The 22,571-nt window shown below is 40.9% G+C and overlaps 1 protein-coding gene across 1 annotated transcript in view; it reads left to right on the top strand.

Moving 5' to 3' along the window:
• The first annotated feature begins 1,517 nt into the window (after nt 1-1,517).
• PPP3R1 (protein phosphatase 3 regulatory subunit B, alpha) overlaps nt 1,518-22,571 on the top strand; it is a 59,161-nt gene continuing 38,107 nt past the window's right edge. Inside the window, exon 1 of the mRNA XM_082672876.1 lies at nt 1,518-1,869. Coding sequence (XP_082529002.1) covers nt 1,867-1,869 — 3 coding nt within the window. The 5' untranslated portion in view covers nt 1,518-1,866. The remainder of the gene's footprint in view (nt 1,870-22,571) is intronic.

Raw genomic sequence — 22,571 nt, 5'->3', positions numbered from 1 at the left:
CCTTTCCTTGATACATTCACTGTGTGATACAGCTTGTCATCAAAGTTACTTTTCCTTATTTATTCTGACACGGAAACAAAGTAGTTCTTAAAGAAACGGGGGTGGGGTGGGGAGACCTAGCGCACATCACTGAGCTTCTGTTACAAAAGATGAGTGCTTATCACAGCGCATAAGAATAAAACTCTCACGTAAGGAGCTTTAACAGACTGCCTTTAAAAACACTATAGCTTTTTATAAAACTACTCAAAAGGATTTGTCGATAAGGAGTTTCTGACCACTCAGTAAACATCTCTTGCTCTATTTCACTCACACACACGCACACACACACACACACACACACGCAGGAGATTATCCAGACTTGAAAAGAAGTGGTTAAAACTGTTGCAAAATGTTTTCTTCATTATGTTTATCACACCTCTCCTGGCAGCTTTTTCATAACTTTCCTCCTTATGCTTTTCTGTACTCCATTTCCCACCGCTGTCTGAATTTTCCGGGAATGCTAATTGCCACCACAGTGGATACAGCACGACTAAAGGGACAAGTGGTCAATCTGTTTTATAGAGTTTTTCCAAAACAAACACTGCCTCCCCGTGTCAAAAGGTAGCCTGGAGGGTTTAAGGAAAATCCAGAGCTGGGTGACAAGGGCTTTGCGGCAGTGGGAAGCAGCCCCTCTACTCGGTTGTCCTGTGACTCCCCGCGCCTCAAGCTGCGGCCAACTCTGGCTCTTCTCCTGTCTTTCCAACCCGGCTCCTGACTGCCAACCCATATTGGAGTGTGGGCCTGCGGGTGCTGCACCGGGGTGACAACTGTCTAGATGCGACATACATTCTGTAGGGGGTCCAAGCCATCACATTGGTGCAAAGATACCTGTCTTCGAGTGCAAACTGATTCCCTCTAGCCCCAGGACCGGGATTGTCTTTTTTTTTTTTGTGGTGAGGAACCTGGGTGGTTCCGACCTTAAGGCCGCTCATCTGCTCCTCCTCCCCAACGAGGCTTCCACTCCAGGGTCCAGGGCTCCCTTCGCCCGGTGCTCGCGCACCCCTCGCATTTCCTCCCTCCCCGGGCACCCTCGTATTTCCTCCTTCTGCTCCCGGCCCTGCCTCTCCCCCCTTCACCCTCCCACCCCGCCCGCCTGCAGCCACATGACAGGAAGGGCTCCGCCACACTACGTCACCAACGTCCGCGCCCCCACCCCCGCGCTCCCCCCGCCCCGCACGCAGGGGGCGACCGGCGGAGGGGCGAACGTGGTCGGCGCGCTCCGAGCTCCCCAACCAGAGCTCGCCAGAGCGCCACCACGGCGGCCGCCGCCGAGCCGGCGCGCGGGTTCCCGGATGTGCGGCGCTCGCAGAAGCCCCGCCCCCGCTGCCGGCTCCGCGCGCGCCCCCGCCCTCCGCCCAGAGCGCCGCTGCGCTCCGCTTTCCCCTCCCTGTCCCGCCCTCCCCCTTTTTCGTGCCTTGAGGTTGCGGGTCAGCGCGAGCCACTGCAGTGAGTCCGTTACGGCTCCTGCGCGGGCGCGAGCACGAGCGCGAGGCTGCAGCCCCCGAGCCTCCTGGCCCCCTTTCCCCCCCGTTTCTGTCTCTCCCTCTTCTCGCCGTCTCTCCTCCCGCGCTCTTCTTCTCTGAACCTCGACCTTAATTTCTCTTTTCCTTGCCCGATCCCGCGTGTGCCCAGTCACCCGGCCGGCGCGGTCTCCGCGGCGTCGCCTCCCCTCCCCCAGCCCGCACCCCCTCCCCCGCGGGCGTCCCGAGGGCCGCAGCCGCCCCAGCCGACCGTAGTTGGGCCGCCGCCGCCGCCGCAGCTTCCTGCGGGAGCCAGTCTGAGCACCGACACTCCTCCGCGCGAGCGAGCCGCCGACCGCCCAGCAAAATGGTGAGCCTTTGGCTTCCCCACGCACCATCGCTCCCCGCCCGCCGCTTCCAGGGGCGGGGGCGAGTCCGGACGCCCCGGGGCGGCTTCCCCCGGTGGAAAATTCGAGAGACCCGAGAGAGCCCCAGCGGCCCGGGGGCGGCGGGCGGCCTATTGACAGCACGGCGGGGCCCCGCCGCCCGCCCCCGGGCCTCCGCGGGGCGCCCCTCCGCACCACCACCCCCCCGCGCCCCCGGGATTCCGCCCCGGCCTCGACACCCCGCTGCCTGGGCCGTCCGCTCCGGACAGCCCTCAGCTCGGCCTGCCTTCCCTTTCTCCGGACCCTCTTCCACGTGGAGCCCCCCCCCCCACCCCCAGACTCACTCGCTCAAGTTCGGGGAGATTCCGGAATCCTGTGGAAATCATGTGTGGCAAATGGCCCTTTATATAAGACCCACTTTCTCTCCAGGGCTGCTCTTTCTCCCACTCATACTCTGTTTTCAAGCAACGAGCCTTGGAAGGAATTCTGCCTTACTTCCCCCTCTCCAGTTCGTGTTTATTTCACTGCTGTTTGCAAACGTACGAGGTGTTTTGTTTTTTGGTTGTTTTTCGCTGCTGCTTTACTCTGCAGTGGCGAACCGGAGAGGTCTAGGGTGTAGATTCATGAAAACAAGTCTAAATTCGGTTTGTGATAAACGGAGATACTTATTTTTTAGTGCTTACTTACTGCCAAGGGTTTTTCGTTTTCTTTGTTACCTTCGTAAGTCTCTCCTGTGCTGATTGTTTTTGAATCATGGCGATTTAAATTTGTCTTTCCTTAGCCTCACATTAATCCCTAGGTAGAATTCACTGCTGTAGTGTTTCCGACCGACGCTAGGGGTGTGTCTCCCGCCTCTGTCACTGTAGCCAAGAAATCAACGACGCCCTTTTAGCCTGTTACCCTACCGGTTTTCTCGCTCCGGCTAGCCGGTGCAGTTTCCTCTTTGTAATCAAGAATTGCATGCATAGTAGAAAAAGTTTGCAGTGCTTTTTCATCTATATCAGATATCCGAACAGGTGATTTGGTCGTTAGGCTTTTTCTACAAGTCTTTAAACAGTTGTCCGAAGATTTTTCGACGGATTGCTTGGCGTAATGTCTTGCACCTTGTAATTGCATTTATTTCACCTTGTATGTAGATATTAAGCATTTCAAAATAGAGCGGTGGGTGAGTGAAGAGAGAAATTCTGTGGACTGCAACTTGGGATCAATTTGTGTGATTGGGGGGGAAGAAAGTGACATTAGTCAAGTAAGTCAGCTTTTATTTAAAACAGGACAAATGATTAAGCGCACCTATTAGTGTCCTTAAAATTCAGATTAGGAGCAGACTTAATAAATGATTAGTGGTTTTGATATGTAGAGGAAGTTTTACCCTGCCAACTTCGGAGGCAGCTCAGAGACGATTTTGGCCTTCCGAGTCAAAACTTAGGCTTTTCGAGACTTACAGAAAACAAGTTAGAGCGGAGCCATTCATTGTGCAGCCTTCTTTTTTTTTTTTTTTTTTGCATAATCTTTTGGAGTTATGAATTGAACTTTAGTGCTTTAATACAACTTCTCTATACATGTATTTTACCTGAAGGTCCAGATCTTGAAGATCTTTGTCCAGTGTTTTTACCTTTATTTATAAATGATACGTTTTGAGGAACAGTGACCTAGTCTTGTTGTTTATGCAGTGTATAGCAGAATGATCTGCTTTCCAAATAGTTTTTTTTTCTTGAACAACACGCTGAATTTTGAAAATTCTCTTTTAGGTCTTAAATTTATCTTCCTGATACTCAGTGCTTCCTTATTTTTCAAAAATATTTTAAAATCACCGTATGAGATTTTTTTCTTCCAGGTCATTATTTCTCTCTTCTTTACAGTTTCCTTTTTAGTATTTATTTTCTGATTCACTCTTGGCTTTTTTTCCTGCCGTCCTCTCAATAACATTTTAGGACATAATTTGTTGTGACAGTGGCCCCTCAACTTTTAGGATTACGTTGGTCTGCTGAATATAGCACTGGTTCGAAAGTGTCAGGACTGTAGCTCAACTCTGCCATATGGAATATTGATTAATTCAAATAAATTGGACTTTGGAGTGATCTGGTTCATTTATCTTGTTAATTGGGCATACAGTTCTGAAAACTTTCATTCCCTTTGGAAAATCTTTATAACTTTTACTGAGTGTTATGGACATACATTTTTGTCAGCAGATTTTAATTTATGAATATCTGATTAATTCAAGTAAGGGGAAAGTAAAAAGGCTTAGAGATTGAATTGAGCCTATCAAGAATCTTTTTTGACAGGTATTAATTTTACTTGCTACCTTACAAGTAGCCTACTTCTTTTTTTCCTGTTATATCCCTTCATCTCTATTTGGGTCATATTAAACTGTTGAGCAGATGGGCTGAAAATTATGCATATGCATATAAAAATGTGAGTACTGAGCTCCAAAGAATTTTTCTTGAACCATTACTGGTCAGTTGTCTATGATTAAATAAATGGATGTTTATTTATTGAAATAAATATATCATCACAATATTTTCTCTAGGTAGGTATGTATAGTTTTAGATAGAGTCCTTAAGTGTTACACACAGAGGTAAAACAAGAATAAAATAATCAAGTAGGATGTTTAGATCGGTGTGATTGAAAACAGTCTCTCAGTAATTTTTGAAGGAGTAAATTTTGTAGGGGCATTTTTAGAAACAGTTAACTTTTTATGTATCAGATGTAGTTTTTACTGTGTCATTACTGTAACTCAGCAATATGACCAGGTGTTTGGGTATCTGTTTTTCATTGGAATAGGTAATACAAATTTTGTTTTGGATGCATATATGAACATAGTGCATAAATAATTAGCTATTCTTTTAAGCTTTGTTTCTTAGGCCAACCTTACATATCATAAGTGACCTTTTTTATGTTTTTGTGTTTTTAAACTTTGTATTACAATTATCTCCACCATCTGTAAATAGAACCTAAAACACATTTATTGCTGTCTACAATAACTGCACTTGGAGTTGTACACAGCATATTTTAGTTTGAATTCTCTGACCAAGAAAGGCTACTTCAGAAAAAAGCAAGCAACCTGTCTTATGGCCAGCAGAATTAAAATTCAGATCAATCATAAAGAGAAAATTTCTCCATTTACTATGTCCCGTAGTGGTTAAGAAAATAAAAGCGTTCAGAGTACAAGGCAAAGAAGCTGACTAAGGGTCAGTCAGCAGTGAGAGAGGGACAGACAAGTGTGCGAGGATCAGGCATCTGTCATAGGTTGTAAGGCAAGCAAAAGTACAAGGCAGTGTAAGAAGTCAGCTTGGGCCAGGAGGATTAAGCGAGTCAGACAGACCGTGGGCCCAGAGCCGGGGCAGTCTGCAGGGATTCGTTTAGATGAACAAATACTTGTAGGTTTCGTCTGCATTTCACTGGTTACTCTGCCAGGTTGTGGAGGATATCAAAATGATTAAGGCAGGTTTCCTGCCTTCATTTAAGTAGAGAACATGAGACAACTGCCAATAGGTGTGAAAGAAAGTTAGCATGTTACCATATGAATAATATACACAAAGCTGGACAGAAATTGAGGAAAGAGCAAAATCAGTTTCTTTGGGGATTAGGGGAAGTTTTATGAAGGAGGTGACAATTGAGCTGGGTCTAAAAAGATTAGCATTGCAGTAGGCAGAGTTGGAGGTAGCTAGGAAAAGACTCTAAATCCTGGAGCTAGGAAGAGAGAACATAGATTTGGAGCACTGACACTCAGAATGTGATTCCTGGACAGCATCAGCATCATCTGGGAACCTGTTACGTCCCACCCTGAACCAACTGAATCTATAACTCCGGGGCTGGGGCCAAGCAGTCTAGATTTATATACCTCTGGGTAGCTCTGATCTATGCTAAATTTTGAGAGCCACTGTTTAGAGAATAGCATGGAATGTATTTATTTAAATTTTAGTTGAGTGTCTGTTAATATACCTAGCATTGACTATACAAACAGAAGACATAATTATAGTTTCCAAGGAACTTAATCAACTAGGTGAACAAGACAATTATTATGCAGTGTGATATGTGCTATTAACAAACTAAACATGGGGTGCTGTAAGAGCACATGGCAGGGGAGAGGTGTAATCCAAACTGAGGTGGGGATTGGATGGAGAGATGAATGAATGTCACTCAAAGAAAGCTTCATGGAAGAGATGGTGCCTGAGCTGAGGCTTAAAAGGATGAATATTTAGCCAGTGGGAAAGACACTCTAGGTAGAAAGCTTTATGTTTAAAGCCACTGAGGAATGAATATATAAGCCAGTTCAGCATGGCTGGAGGGTAGGGGGGTAGGGTGGAATGGAGAGACAGGGTGGTCAGGTAGATTGATGCAGGATCCTAGAAGGGTTTGTATATCACATGAGGGAATTAATATTTTTTTCCTTAAAGCCTGTGGGAAGTTATTGTTTTTAAGCAGGAGAATGACATCGTCTCATTTACTGTTTTAGAGGGATCAATCTTATGGTCGTGTGGATAAAATAGGGTAGCTGAATGTAGACATGGGGACCAATTAAAAAATTATTACTGTAAAGTGAGACATTAAGGACCTGAAAGAACGTAATAACAGTGCAAATGTAGAGGAGGGACCAGGTATGAGACACATTTAGGAGGCAGAAGATAGGACTTGGTGACTTGGATTATGGGGAAGGAAGGGGTGAATCTTGCTGTGGCTTCTGGCTTGGGTGACTGGATAGATAATACTGCCATCCACTCAGCAAATATTTATCAAGAGCCTATGTACTTGGGTAAGATTTGATTCGAGGGATACCCTAGAATGCTATTCCGCCCTCAAGAAACATCCAGCTTTCTAGGTTGACTGTTGTTTCATCTCTAGTCTTCTCTCATCATTTGGTAATTACTGCTTAGAATGCTATGTTGCACGAGTCTAAGTTCAATAAGATAGAGTGTTGTGAAATATTAACAGTGCCTGCTGCATAGATACCATGGTCTAGGAGTTAGCAGAAGGAACCTGACGGCCTGGAGGTAGGAAGGGGCAGCATGTTTGAGCAGTGACTCTCAGAATGTGGGAACCTGACAGCCTGGAGGTAGGAAGGGGCAGCATGTTTGAGCAGTGACTCTCAGAATGTGGGAACCTGACAGCCTGGAGGTAGGAAGGGGCAGCATGTTTGAGCAGTGATTCTCAGAATGTGGGAACTTGACAGCCTGGAGGTAGGAAGGGGCCGCATGTTTGAGCAGTGATTCTCAGAATGTGGGAACCTGACGGCCTGGAGGTAGGAAGGGGCAGCATACGTTTGAGCAGTGATTCTCAGAATGTGGATCCTGAACTGGCAGCATCAGCATCATCTGGAACCTTGTTAGAAATGCACATTCTCTGTCTAGGAGATACAGGAGAAGTAGATTTGGAGGAGTGGTGATGATTTCTGCCTTGGACATGGTGAATTTAAAGTAGTCATGGGGGGACTTCCCTGGTTGCGCAGTGATTGGGAGTCCACCTGCCAATGCGGGAGACAAGGGTTCAGGCCCTGGTCTGGGAGGGCCCCACGTGTGGTGGAGCGGCTAGGCCCGTGCGGCATGACTGCTGAGGCCCGCGCGCCTGGAGCCCGTGCTCCGCAGCAGGAGAGGCCGCAGTGGTGGGAGGCCCGTGCACCGCGGCGAGGAGTGGCCCCCGCTTGCCACAGCTGGAGAAAGCCCGCGTGCACCAATGGAGACCCAACGCAGCCGAAAATAAAAATTAAAAAATTTATATAAAATAAATAAATAAAGTAGTCATGGGTCACCTAGGTGGATATGACCAACAGGTAATTGGCTATATCTGGATCTGGAAGAGAAATCTGGGCTTATATTAAAGATTTGAGTGTTGTGTGTATTTGTTCTAGGTAGTAATTGAAACCATGAAGCTGAATGAAATCCCATAGAGAAAGAATATAAAACGATAAGAGAAGAGGACAAACCCTAAAGAACACTGCATTTAAGAGGCAGGTAGGAGATGAGGAACCTGTCAGTGTTGTCTGAGAATAAATAGGTAGTTGGAAAATTAGCAGAGTGATGTCATATTTGAAGGAGTCAGCAGTGTCTAGATTTTGCAGAGATCAGGAAAGAGAAGAACTTAGAAGTGTCTTTTGGGGACTTCCCTGGTGGCGCAGTGGTTAAGAATCCACCTGCCAATGCAGGGGACATGGATTCGAGCCCTGGTCCAGGAAGATCCCACATGCTGCAGAGCAACTAAGCCCGTGCGCCACAACTACAGAGCCCGCGCATCTAGAGCCCGTGCTCTGCAACAAGAGAAGACACGGCAATGAGAAGCCCACGCACCGCAACAAAGAGTAGCCCCTGCTCTCTGCAACTAGAGAAAGCCCACGCGCAGCAACAAAGACCCAATGCCACCAAATAAATAAATAAATAGTGACTGTACCAATTTACATTCCCGCTAACAGTGTACTAGGGTTCCCTTTTTTTTTTTAAAAAAAAAGTGTCTTTTGGAGGGATCAGAAGAGTTCTGGTGACTTTGGCAATAGTACAGAAAAACACCGTTTTGTACTGGTAGCAAGGAAAGCCAGGATGCTGTGAGTTGAGTAATAAATGGGTGGCCAGAGATTGAGTATAGACTGTTCTTTAATGCTTTGACTTACGGAGAGATGATGAAATTTAGAAAACTTAGGTTTGAGGAAGAATTTATTTTGGGGGTTAAGAGAACAAGCCAGGAAGGAGGGAGCAGTTGAAGACTCAAAGAGAAAAGATGGAATTCTTAATAGTTTGAGGGCCCCAGGGAGGTAGGAGGGTATAATGAGTCTCCTTAGACAAGAAGAGAGATTTTTCTCATCCATTAACATGGGAGAGAAGGAGATAAAAATCAAAACTATTATAGAGGTTATAATCTTTGAGACAGCAACTTCAATTAAGCCCTAGGTAATGAAAATAAAATTGCAAAGAAATGTAGACTGAGAATGCAGAGGCCTTGTCTTTGTCTTTTCATTGTTATATTCCAAATACTTGATATATGATAGATAATTAAGTAGCGTTTGAAGAAGGAACATGTGGACAAATAAGTAGAATAAAGGAGTAAGTGCTGATGAGACAGTGGAGGCAGTGAGCGTCAGTTTTGAGACATTTATGGAAAAATGGACAAAGAAAAGTTAACTAGTCGTTTACAGTTGAGGTAATTCTTTGCAGGATAGGAGATGTCAGTATTTTTATTTTTATTTTTATTTTTTGGCTGCGTTCGGTCTTCATTGCTGCGTATGGGCTTTCTCTAGTTGTGGTGAGTGAGGGCTACTCTTCATTGCGGTGCACGGGCTTCTCATTGTGGTGGCTTCTCTTGTTGCAGAGCACGGGCTCTAGGCACATGGGCTTCAGTAGCTGTGGCACACAAGCTCAGTAGTTGTGGCTTGCGGGCTCTAGAGCGCAGGCTCAGTAGTTGTGGCACACGGGCTTTGTTGCTCCGTGGCATGTGGGATCTTCCCGGACCAGGGCTCGAACCCGTGTCCCCTGCATTGGCAGGCGGATTCTTAACCACTGAGCCACCAGGAAAGTCCCAATGTCAGTATTCTTTAGAGTTAGAAGAGAAGCAGGGAGAGGGATCTGTGAGGAAGAGGATGATTAGTGGAATGAGCCCTAGAAGTGGTAGAAAGAAGATGGGTAAAAGGAAAGGAGGGACATCAAAAAAGAGGGAAAAAAACAAGGTGAGGAGAGTAGGCCATGATGACAGGTATGTTTTAATAATGGAGTTCAAACTAGGTGACCTAAAATCACCTCAGCAACTGGGGATAGTTTGAGGCAAGATCATCTGCTGAAGTTGAGAATGAGGCTGAGGTGAATGGGGTGAGGTTGAGGATGAGGAGTATGGAAAACAAACGATTACAGTATAGATTTTGAAAGATTTGATAGGCAGTTAACAGGGTATTAAGTAAACCTTATTAAATAGTAGGTGGACCCAGGACTTAGGAAATTAATCTAGGAAACAGGAATTTTAACAAGAAAATAGCTTAATACTTTGTCAGTCTTTGCGTTAGTAATTTCTGATCAAATTACAGTTCTAAAAGGAACTGTTTTCTGAGTTCAGGTTTTATGGTAAGGGGAACATCTAGTTGAAGGTTAATACTCTTAAAACTTTTTTAAAGTTCTAAGCACACAATACATTTGCTTAAAAAATAATACCACACTGAAAGGTATACAGTGGAAAGTCTTTCCTGGCCATCCATTCTCCTTGTGTTGATGACTGTTAGGTTTCTTGTATATTCTTACAAGAAGTTTATTTTGGTGTGTTCCTCCCATCCTTTTTTTTTAAGCTATGCCAGTGTGTGGATTTATTAATCTTTTATAATTTAGCTTTTATTAAGATTAAAAAGGTCAGACTTAAAGAGATTTTTAATGATGTCATGCTGTAGTTTACAGATTACAGGCAGTTTTATTCCAAGGTAAGCATTGAGTCAAAAACAACTCAGCATAATTTTTTAAATTAGTTAGCAATTTCATAATGGTTGAGGTTGGTACTTCAGCTAGGGTCTGAACTATGTCAATATTCTTATGAAATTACTCTAGGGAAAATACTATTTTACTAGAACATTTTTTGTACTTACTTTTCCACTTAGCACCTTATTAACAACATGGATAACAATTTTTTAAATTAAAAAGAGAAAATGATCTCTGAAGTGTAGTGGAGAAAGCATCTATTTTATTTCAAGCTTGCCGGATTAAAATTTCTTCCTCACTTTTGCCCTTCCAAATAAACGTTTTATTCAACAGTCCATATTCACTTTCTCCCTTTCCTGATTTTTCCTTGGACTCCCATATCCACTTTGTGGTCATGGGTTGACAGTAATTATAGCTAATGTATAGATCTGGTGCAGGAATGAAATTTTGAAATGAAATGTGACTAATTAATGTTTCTGGGTTTGTCTTTGGTTTTTATAGTCTTGTACTATAAAAATATTTAAAACATTTGAAGATTTCTATAGGAAATCCTTTAAAGTTTAGTACAGGTAATTCAGCAAGTCATAGGTTCTTATAGGTTACTTTCTCAGAGTTTTGTTTTGTTAGTTAAAGCCCTTTCTTACCAGTATCATCAGGAGGGCCACGTGGTAGCCCCATTGCTATCCCAGAAAACATTTCTGTAAATGAGATAGCACTTTGACTTGTGTTCTGGGAGCATTATTAAATTCAACTGTGCTCTAGCCAGGTCTCTCTTGACTTTTGTGAACAATACAGAGAATTCATTTTTACTTGTATGTTAGAATTAGGTATGCAGGACTTCCCTGGTGATGCAGTGGTTAAGAATCCGCCTGCCAATGCAGGGGACGCAGGTTCAAGCCCTGGTCCGGGAAGATCCCACATGCCACGGAGCAACTAAGCCCATGCGCCACAACTACTGAGCCTGTGCTCTAGAGCCCACGAGCCACAACTACTGAGGCTGCATGCCACAACTACTGAAGCCCGTGCACCTAGAACCCGCGCACCGCAACGAAGAGTAGCCCCCACTCGCCGTAGCTAGCGAAAGTCCGCATGCAACAGCGAAGGCCCAATGCAGCCAAACATGTATACATACATACACACATACATACATACATTTATTAATTAAAAAAAAAAGAATTAGGTATGCAGTTTAAAACCTAGGGATGAGAGTGTGAAGCACAGCCACCTACAAAAAGAGTCAAACCTTTACCATTGGCATTGTTAGAGCTGTCTGTTAGCACTTTTATTTATTTATACTTTATCTAGTTTCAGGGATGGTTTTCTTTCATATGCTCCTGAGTGCAGTGCCACAAGCAACCTCCTATTATAGGCATGCAGTAAGCTGGCATCCAGCTTATTGCATGCCAGATTGTAAGGCAGTCTTTAATTATTTGCTTATAAGGTAATCTTTAATAAAAATCAGAATGTCAGGAAAAACAAGTGCTAATAGGTAAATAAGGGAAATCTGTGATTTTATGTGTGCTCACGTTGCAACTGTTTTCCTAATAAATAGAATTTCATGAATTATAAACTAGCTCATAGTAATCTTTCTCGAATAGTGAATTTATGAATGAACAGGTATACTTCAGCTCTGCCTTCCTGTCTAGCTGTCATTCTTTCTTTACCATCATACTTTTGACTCATCTGTATTTGCTTATTTTCTGTTTTTCAGTCTTCTACAGTCTAGATCTGTGATGTCCAGTTCAGTAGCTGCTAGCTACATGTGGCTATTTAAACTTTAATTAAAATGAAATAAGATTGTGAATTCAGTTCTTCACAACATCTGCGTTTCAAGTGCTCAGTAGCTGCTTATGGCTAGTAGTTACTGCATTAGCGCAGATACAGAAGCTTTCCAGCATTGCATGAATGTCTGTTAGGCAGCACTGGTCTAGAATGATAACGCATCTGCATTTTACTGAAACTTAGTATGTTGGCAGTACTCTTCTAATTATCAGCATGAGGTTGGGAGTTGGGAAGATTTGACGTTAGAGTCTGGTTCTGCCATTTTCTAGCTAAGTGACCTTGAACAAATGCTATAAACTCTAGACCTTGTTTAGTACATGTGTAAAATGGGAATCGCAGCACCTGAGATAGTGGTGACAATAGAGAGTGTCTGGAAATCACTCATTAAATGTATTTGGTTCTTCATTCTTCTTACTTGACTTCTTTGTTATGTTGGGCCTTGTAGGGAACTCTTAAAATTCTCTCCTCTTCTGGCTTTTGTAACGTTTTCTGCTAGTGGCTCCTCTACCTCTCTGACCATTTTTGATCTTTGTTGCTTGCCTCTCATCTGGCTTTGGTCCAGGGCCCTCTTAAATATGATTGTATCACTTTCCCATTTAAAATCTCATACATTGTAGAGACTAAATCCTTAGCATAGCCTGTAGACTTCATTCGTTCTACTTGCTGTTTACTTCAGCTTCTTCCACCATGTTCTGCTTTCTCTATACTATAGCCACTTAAACCTTACGTTTATTCAGTATTTTATGCTATGTTTGTTTTTCCATCTGTTTATTCTGCTCTCAGAGCCTTTTGCATGGACTATGTTTGGAATGCCTCCAAAGTGCCTCAAGTGACTGAGCCTCCCACCCCCATGCCAGGTCAGGCCATGTTCCTGTGTTATACTCTTTTAGTACCTTTTATGTCTTTGTAGCACATGATTAATTAGCTCTATGGGTGTTTGGCTGTTTTCTGTCTCCCCATGATATAATGTGAGTTCTGTGGGAGTGGGCATCATGGCTGTCTTCTTCCCTCTTATACCCCCCTAACTGCCAGTGTAGGCTCGTATATATTATATAAATATTTATTGAATGAGTGAATTGAGTAAATGCATGAATTCTTTGTTTATTTTCAAAGTTTCATCATCTCCTGTGTACTGATGATTCATAGTTTCAGCCCACATCATTCTCTTCTTCTCTAGTCCAGAGTTCTAACTGCTTACTTGATATTTATCTAAATAAGGATGTCTGTAAGACGCCTCAAACTCAGCATAACAAAAACCACATGCATTATATTATCTTCATATTCATGCTTCATTATTCCCTAATTTTTCTTAATAGAAACAGTATCTGTCCATTCACTCCTATCTGGAAACCTGGTGTATATGTTTTACTCCCCTTCACTAGTACCTAAAGCAATCATCAGTTACAGTCTGTACTAAAAATATGACACAGAACACCTCCTGACCTGGTTTGGAGGTGGGAGGCTTAGTCACTCACTCGAGGGGCTTTTGAGGCATTCCAGTCTGGCTCACATACTGCCCATAAAGAGGAAAATGTACTTAACAGCGTTCCCAGCATATCAATGCTTGCTGCCGTAAGCAGTGGCAGCTGAATCTAAAGTACACCAACACAGGTGAAAGCAGCAAGCTACTGAAGAACAGAGTTCTGTGTACTCTGTCCATATACCACATTCTTCCTCTTGACTGGTTTTGGCCATTTATCTGTGTTGAAAGAATTTATTGCACATTTCCCCCAGATGTTTGTGCATTTTTTCTTTGTTTCTGTAACTTAGCTTCAAATACCCTTTACACTTTTTTCTATTACATTTGATCCTCAAACAACGTGGGTTTGAACTACGTGTGTCTACTTACTTAACACTTGAATTGTTTTCAATAACTACAGTACTGCGAGCGTGGGGGTTGGTTGAACCTGCAGATGCGAACCGTGGATACCGAGGGCCGACTATGGGGCTGGAGCATCTGCGGACTTTGGTGTCTGTGGCAGGTCCTGGAAGCAATCCCTGTGAATACTGAGGGACAGCTGTACTTTGTTTGAGCTGTGCCTTTAGAAAGTGCCAGGCTTATTAGTTACTTAGCACATCTTTAACTATGTTAATATGCTTATTAGGATTCTTGTTGGTTTTGTTAATACTCTGGTTACAGAGTTGCACAGGTTTTGAGTGTCTTGCTTCCAACTCTTTTCCTTAAGCCATGTTATTTTTAATGTGCGACTGTTTGTTTTAATGTGTAGTTTTAAGAACATGGAGATTTTTCAGGAACATAAGTATCATGTTATGGTAAGTGTGTCCTGTTATTTAGATCCCCAAATATCTCTTGAGTCAAATTCTTCTTTATCCCCGCTGCCACTGGCATCATTGCAGTTTCATTTATTTCTCACCTGGACTATTTCTATAGCCTACTTGAGGCTTTGCTCTTTTTACCTCCCAAGTTCTTCTTCATTCTGTCTTCCATACTGCCACTAGGTTTTCTTCTGAAAAGGAAATCTAGTGTCACTACCTTATTTAAAAGACAGTGACATATCTTCAGAATTAAACATTTAAACTCCTTTTCATGGCACTCATGTTCTGATCCTTATTTCTAGCCAGGCTTATGCTGTAACCAAGTCAAACTACTTGGTTCTCAAGTGCCTCATCATTTTTTACTTATTGGTGCCTTTGTATGTACTTTTTTTTCCATCTGAATGTCCTTCCGCTTGCTTTCTCTGTCTGGCAAACATCAAGATCCTGTCCCAGTTGCATTTCCCAGCTCCTCCAGGCAATCAGTGGCCATTTGTAAGTAACTGTCATTATAGTACACCCCATATTTCATTGTGTGTCATTGCCTCCTCTGCCAAGCCATGGGCAGAGCATGCATTTTTATTCATCTTGGTAAAGCCAGTTCCCTGTGTAGTATCTCTCATGGAATGTAAATGCGAATGCAGGATGGGTAGGTAGGCACTTGTCCTGGTGGCTTGGGAAGCTGAGGTGCAACTGAATTAGTTATATCTGTCGTCTAGGGATAGCGATGTCTTTGAAAGTCCTGTGAATAAACACTTAGAAAGCACAAGTGTGTTAGGCACAACGGGAAAGCTACCAAAAAGGAAATTGCTGTTGATTCTAAAAGTTATAGGACTCTTTTATGCTTTAAGATTCTTTTTACATATCTGAGTAAAGTGTCAGTTATATGTGAGTGTTACTTTCATTTGTTAAATGGTAAGCAAACTTTTTCATAAATAACACTCAAAATTTATAAAGAACGTTTAATTTTGTTTACTTAAACTGATTTATCTTAACATTTTCTAGATGTATTCTAGAACAGCTGGTAAAGGGGGGCTGAGACTCTAAATCTTTGATTTCTTAATTTAGCAAACATACTACATATGTCAAACATAGTGTTAGGTGCAGAGATGTCAGGAAAAAATAAATAGCCCCAGAGACTTCACAGCATAGATGGAGTCAGGCATGTAGAGGGAAAATTTTTAATACACTGTAAGTGCTTCAGTAGAGCTATTAGAAGGTGCTAGATTTCTTCTGGTCACTCTGCTTGCCCAGTTTAAACTTAACATATAGCAGCTCTTTGGACATTTTATTATTCATTTTAGTCACATTACTCATCTCATAGAGTTGTATAATGTCAAGCAGTTATTTAAGTGCTGAAAGAATACTGCAATCATTTTGTTGTTGATTATGGTGCTTTTTTTTGAAGTGTAGTTGATTTACAGTGTTGTGCCACTCTCTGCTGCACAACAAAGTGACTCAGTTATACTACTCATATAGACATACTATTTTTATATTCTTTTCCATTATGGTTTATTGATTATATTGCTTTTAATGCATTGTATTTGATACTAAGAGACATACTATGATGTGGTAGAACACACATGGGATATAGAATTGGAAGACCTATACTGGAGGATTTTATATATATATATATATATCTCTGTAAAATAGCCACAGACTGCCTGATTTAGAGTTCTGGTATTGGGTAAGTTAGTACCTAAGATGTTTGATAAAGTGCAAAATACTGTTTACATTTTTAAAAATCAAACTACTGAAAACTAGTATGTAGTGTTCTAGGCAGATCTAGCTTTCATAATCACTTCATTCTAATTTCTGTATAGCTCTGTCCATCCAGTAATGTGCTTATTGACAAAGTAGAAAATGTATCAGAATGTTTTGGATTACAAGTAACAGTATCCTCCCATCTAAAAGTGGCCTAAATAATAAGGAATGTATTATTTCACAGAATAAGAAGCCCAGAGCCAGACAGTTACAGGGTAGTTTAGCAGTTCATCAGTTTCATCAGAGACATAAGTCCAGTGTACTTTACAGCTCTGCGTGTCAGGAGAGGGCTGTCATAATTTGACACTACCATCTGGCTGAGGAAGAGCAGGGGACACTTCCTCAAGTTCTCTTTATTAGAAAGGAAAAACTTTCTTGCAAGTCTCATAGCAAGTTCTTTCTTAGGTCTCGTTGTGTTTTTCATGTTTCTTGCATACCACAAAAAAGACCAAATTCCTTGTTCAGGCAGCTGAGTTTTTATTAGCTGGCTAGCTTACTTTACATCACCAGAGGATAGGCCTTATAGTACTAAAAACAGCCTCATCAATATTTTATTTGGTACTTGGAACAAAAGTCCCAGATTTTTGATGGGAACATTGGCAGTGAGAATTATATCTGGCTTCTGATGTTATACTGTACCTCTTCCCTCACCAATACATAGCTGCCACCCCATGTTGTCAGCCTCGTTAACACAAATATTTTCTGTACCAAGTTTACCATAACCAAAATTGTAGATCTGATAAGATACTTTTGCCCAGAATATATAACAAATTCTTAAAACTAAACAATAAAAAGACAGCCCAACTAAAAAATGGGTAAAGGATTTGAATAGACATTTCTCCAGAGAAGACAAACAAATGTCCAGTAAACACATGAAAAGATGGGCAACATCATTAGTCATTAGGGAAATACAAATCAAAACCACAGTGAGATACCACTTAACACCCCACTAGCATGGCTGTAATCAAAAAGACCAGGTAACTGTTGAAGATGTGGAGAAATTGGAACCCTCATAACATTGCTGGTGGGAATGTAAATGGTTGTAGCTGCTTTAGAAAACAGTTCCTCAAAATGTTAAATATGGAGTTGCCATAAGACCTGGTAATTCCATTCCTAAGTATATACTCATAAGACATAAAATGAAAAACACGTACACAAATGTTCCAGAATAGCCCCCAAAATGGGAACAGTTCAGATGTCCATTAACTGATGAATGGATAAATAAAATGTGGTATATCCATATAACGAAGCATTATTTGGCCGTAAAAAGAAATGTATTGATTTTTGCTTCAACATGGATGAATCTTGAAAATATTCTGCTGAGTAAAAGAAACCAGTTACAAGAGAACACATATTGTATGATTCCATTAATATATAATATCCAAAATAGGCAAATATGTAGAAGAGACAGAAAGTTAGATTAGTGATTGTCTATGGCTGGGGTGAAGCTGGGAAATGGGAGTGACTGCCAGTGGATATGGACTTTGTTTTGGGGGAGATGAAAATGCTCTAAATTTAATTGTGGTAATGGCTGCAGAGCTCTGTCAATGTACTAAAAACCACTGAATTGTACACTTTAGATGGTTGAATTGTATGGTATATGAATTATATCTCAATAAAGCTATTATGTAAAAAAAAAACCCTTACAAATCTGTAGTAATCAAAACAAATCAAAATCTGTAGTAATCAAAACCCTTACAAATCTGTAGTGTTGGCATAAAAACAGACACATAGATCAATGGAACAGAATAGAGAGCCCAGAAATAAACCTATGCATCCATGGTCAATAAATTTATGGCAGAGGAACCAAGAATATAAAATGGGGGAAAGGACAGTCTCTTCAATAAATGGTGTTGGGAAAACTGGACCACTATCTTACACCATACACAAAAATCAACTCAAAATTGTTTAAAGACTTGAACATAAAGCCTGAAACCATAAAATTCCTAGAAGAAAACATAGGCAATAAGCTCCTTGACATCAGTCTTGGCCGTGATTTTTTTGGATATGACACCAAAAGCAAAGGCAACAAAAACAAAAATAAACAAGTGGGACTACTAAAAAGCTTCTGCACAGCAAAGGGAACCGTCAACAAAATGAAGGAGACCTACCAAATGAGAGAAAATATTTGCAAATTATGTACCCAATAAGGAGTTAATATCTAAAATATATAAAGAACTCATACAACTCAATAGCATAAAAACAGTCTGATTGAAAAATGAGCAGAGAATCTAAATAGACATTTTCCCAAAGAAGACGTACAGATAGCCAACAGGTACATGAAAATGTGCTCAACATCACTAATCATCAGGGAAATGCAAATCAAAACCATAATGAGATATTACCTTACACCTGTTAGAATGACTGTTAGCAAAAAGACAAGAGATACCAAGTGTTGACAAGGATATGGAGAAAAAGGGACCCTTGTGCACTGTTGGTAGGAATGTAAATTGTGACAGCCACTATGGAAAACAGTATGGAGTTTCCTTAATAAATTAAAAATAGAACTACTGTATGATCCAGCAATCCCACTTCCGTGTATTTACTCAAAAGAAATGAAAAAACTAACTCAAAAAGATATATGCATCCCCATCCATTGTAGCATTTACAGTAGTCAAGACATGGAAGCAATCTACGTGTCCATGGATGGATGGATGAAGAAATTGTGGTATATCTATTTGTATATGCAATGGAATATTAGCCATAAAAAAGAAGGAAGTCTTGCCATTTGCAATATTATGGACAGACCCTGAGGGCATTTTGCTAAAATAAGTCAGAGAAAAACAAATACCTTATCTCACTTATATGTGGAATCTCAGAAACAGAAACAAAACCCCAAAACCAAACTTACCCGTAACAGGTAAGAGTTGGTGTTTGCCAGAGGCAAGGGGTGGTGGGTGGGGGAAATGGGTAAAGGTGTCAAAAGGTACAAACTTCCAGGTATAAAATAAACAACTCATGGGGATGTAATGTACAGCATGGCAACTATAGTTAATACTGTGTTGCATATTTAAAAGTTGCTGGGAGAGTAGATCTTAAAAGTTCCCATTATAAGAAAAAAAATTATTAACTGTATATGGTGTTGGGTGTTAACTAGACTTATTGTGGTGATCATTTTGCAACATATACAAATATCGAGTCATTGTGTTATACACCTGAAACTAATATAATGTTATATGTCAATTACTTATATCTCAGTTAAAAAAAAATACTTGAGGTGGTAGGCCTGATTTGGCTACCTAACAGATTATTACTTCTAATTTCTCCTGCAAAGTCATTTCTTCTGACTGAACCTTCCTTATTTCTTCTCATTGTTAACATCTGACATCTTTCTGGATACTACAGTTTTTCATTCAGAATTTAAGTACCTGTGTCATATTGTCCCTCTAGGTTCCACTATCACTTTGTCTTCATGTACACCCTTGCTTTAGCAACATTAACCTCCATAACCCCATATACTTTCTCTCTACTAAAACTATATCCTATGGCCATAGGCAGGGTGGTCTCTTACCATAATCCAGAACTCTTCCACAGCTAGGACTTTATTTCCTGTTTTGAGATTATTTTCTCAATTATAATTACTGAAAATGCTATGACTTTAGAGTTTTGTTTTGGGATTGTGTGTGTTTTTAAATTAAAATATAGTACCAAATTAGTATTGTTCTCTACAAGAAGTTGTTGGACAGTTTGTTTCCATGTAAAGTATTCCATCCCTTTACTCCTCCTCTTCTCAGCTGTCTCCACCTATCTCACACCCTCTCATTGTCATGTTTCTGTGATTGTTACTACTGTGTTAGATATATGAACAACACATTTTTAAATGGCTTTGTGTGAGTTGTCAGCAACAAGCCACTTGAATTTAAGTGTTCTAAGTTGGGATGAAAACAGTTTCACTAACTTACTTCTTCTCTTGTATAATACAGAAAGCGTGTGGCTTTATGATATATTGGTAAGAATACTATGGGAATTATATTAGCTTGAGTTCAAATTTGATCTCTGCCACTACCAACCGTGTGACCTTGTGCAAACTGTTTAACCTTGACATCCCATTTACCCAGAAGATTGTTGGGAGGATAAATGAGAAGGTATATAAAGTCTCTAACAGAGTACCCAGCACATAATACTTTTTTTTGTATTCTGTGATGTTAACTTTCCTTTTTCCATCCATGTTTATGTTCACAAAGCTAACTTTTAAAGATTGTTTTCTAGATCCATCCGTTTTTACCTTTAAAAAAATCTATTAGAACTCGACAGAGTAACAACATTTATTGTATTGCATTTTTAGTTTGTTTGTTTGTTTTCATGGAAAGGCATTTTATCAGCAGTGTGTACATGTCAATCCCAATTGCAGGGACCTCCCTGGTGGTGCAGTGGTTAAGAATCCGCCTGCAGTTAGGTGCAGGATGTAATTCACACAGAGTCAGAGTGTTAGAGGTTAGCTTTGTGAAGGACAAATCTAGTTACAGATAATACAGACTAGTAACAGTTACAAGATAACTAGGATTGATTAACTCTTTCAGGCTGCTTCCCTAGCCTGTTCACTCTTCCCTTTATTTTCCTTTTTACCAGTAGAGGAAAAACCTCATTTCTATTTTTTGTTGCAACAGGGAGCATTCCTTCTTAGATAATGTTAAATGTGTAAGTGGTAACATGTGAAATACTTTTAACAGTTTTTCTCAAAGTTTTGAAACAATATTAGCCAGGATCATAGTGCAATAGGATAGAATGTTATTCCTTGAAAAACTTTGTATGTGTGTAGAGTTAAGAAGCAGTTGTACGTTTATGATTTAATAAAATAATTCTAAAGGAAATTAAAAATCTGCCTGCCAATGCAGGGGACATGGGTTTGAGCCCTGGTCCAGGAAGATCCCACATGACATGGAGCAGCTAAGCCCGTGTGCCACAACTACTGAGCCTGCACTCTAGAGCCTGAGAGCCACAACTACTGAGCCCGTGTGCCACAACTACTGAAGCCTGCACATCTAGAGCCCATGCTCTGCAACAAGAGAAGCCACTGCAATGAGAAGCCCGTGCACCGCAATGAAGAGTAGCCCCTTCTCGCCACAACTAGAGAAAACCCATGCACAGCAACGAAGACCCAGTGCAGCCATAAATAAGTAAATAATAAATAAATAATAAATAATTTTAAAAGAACTAAAGTTAAAAAAAAATCCCAATTGCATGTTTAGTTTGAGCTAAAGTAGTTACTGAAATTTAGATTGGTACATTTAAAGTAGCTGAAGGATTTTAGAACTTCATGTAAATTGTCTTAATTTGAAGAAAAGTAATTTCATTGTTAGAATAAAACCAGATGAAAAGAGCCCTCAATTAAGATCATTTTAGAGATAGTTTTGTAGGGCTAGTGTTGGTAATTACTCTTTGTGTAGCAATCTGCATAACTAAGAGTTGTTACTGAGCAAATTAAGGTTACACCTTGCCTTTTAAAAAAAAAATGTATTTATTTATTTATTTATGACTGTGTTGGGTCTTCGTTGCTGCGCACGAGCTTTCTCTAGTTGCAGCGAGCAGCGGCTGCTCTTCGTTGCGGTGCGCGGGCTTTTCACGGCAGTGGCTTCTCGTTGCGTAGCGTGCACTCCAGGCACGTGGGCTTCAGTAGTTGTGGTACATGGGCTTAGTTGTTCCGTGGTATGTGGGATCTTCTCGGACCAGGGCTTGAACCCGTGTCCCCTGGGGTCATTGGCAGGCGGATTCTTAACCACCGTGCCACCAGGGAAGTCCTACACCTTGCTTTTAATAGTATGACTTTATAAAGTCTGAACCTACACCCCAAAATGGGAATAATTGTTATTTGTCTCCTTTATGACTCTTAACTCCCTCTTACAATTTTTCCTTGTATGCTTTCTAGAACAATATAAGAATATGATCCATAATAGAAACAAAATACTATATATGCTCTATTATAGTCTAAGAAAACATTATGGAATAATATAGATTATGATAAAGCCATGACGGAATATTAAACTATTAAAATAGATCCGTATTCTACTGATTCTCTTTCTGTATTTAATAATTTGCTTTATTCTTAGTGAATTTCTCATATAATTTTTTAAGTGTTAGTATTTTCCTATTTTTTATTTCATTTTCCCTTTTTTAATGGACTCTCCTTTTAGTGGTGAAGGCTATTATCTGTATGCTGATATTTCCAAAATCGTATCTCTAGTCACGATCTGGCCCCTGAGCCCAGGTTCTGTACTTGCTGGATATATCTACCTGCATGTCCGTAGCCCCTTTACAGTTTCAAAATTGTATGTTTGGGGGACTTGAGAATCTGCTGTGTTTATACTTTGATCGTGCCTAGCATGTTGTATGACACATGGATGGGCATTTCCCCCTCTCCTCACTAATTGTTCTGTTAAAGGGTATAAATAGCAGGCTCTTTACGTGCAGAAAAATATTTCAGAATATTAATAAAGCAATATAAACAGTTACAAATTCATATAGTAAAGCTATATTTATATTCAGGCAGC

The sequence above is a fragment of the Grampus griseus genome, assembly GCF_964374135.1.
Source record: "Grampus griseus genome assembly, chromosome: 15".
Classification (NCBI taxonomy): Eukaryota; Metazoa; Chordata; class Mammalia; order Artiodactyla; family Delphinidae; genus Grampus; species Grampus griseus.
This window is presented reverse-complemented; position numbering and strand designations above follow the sequence as displayed.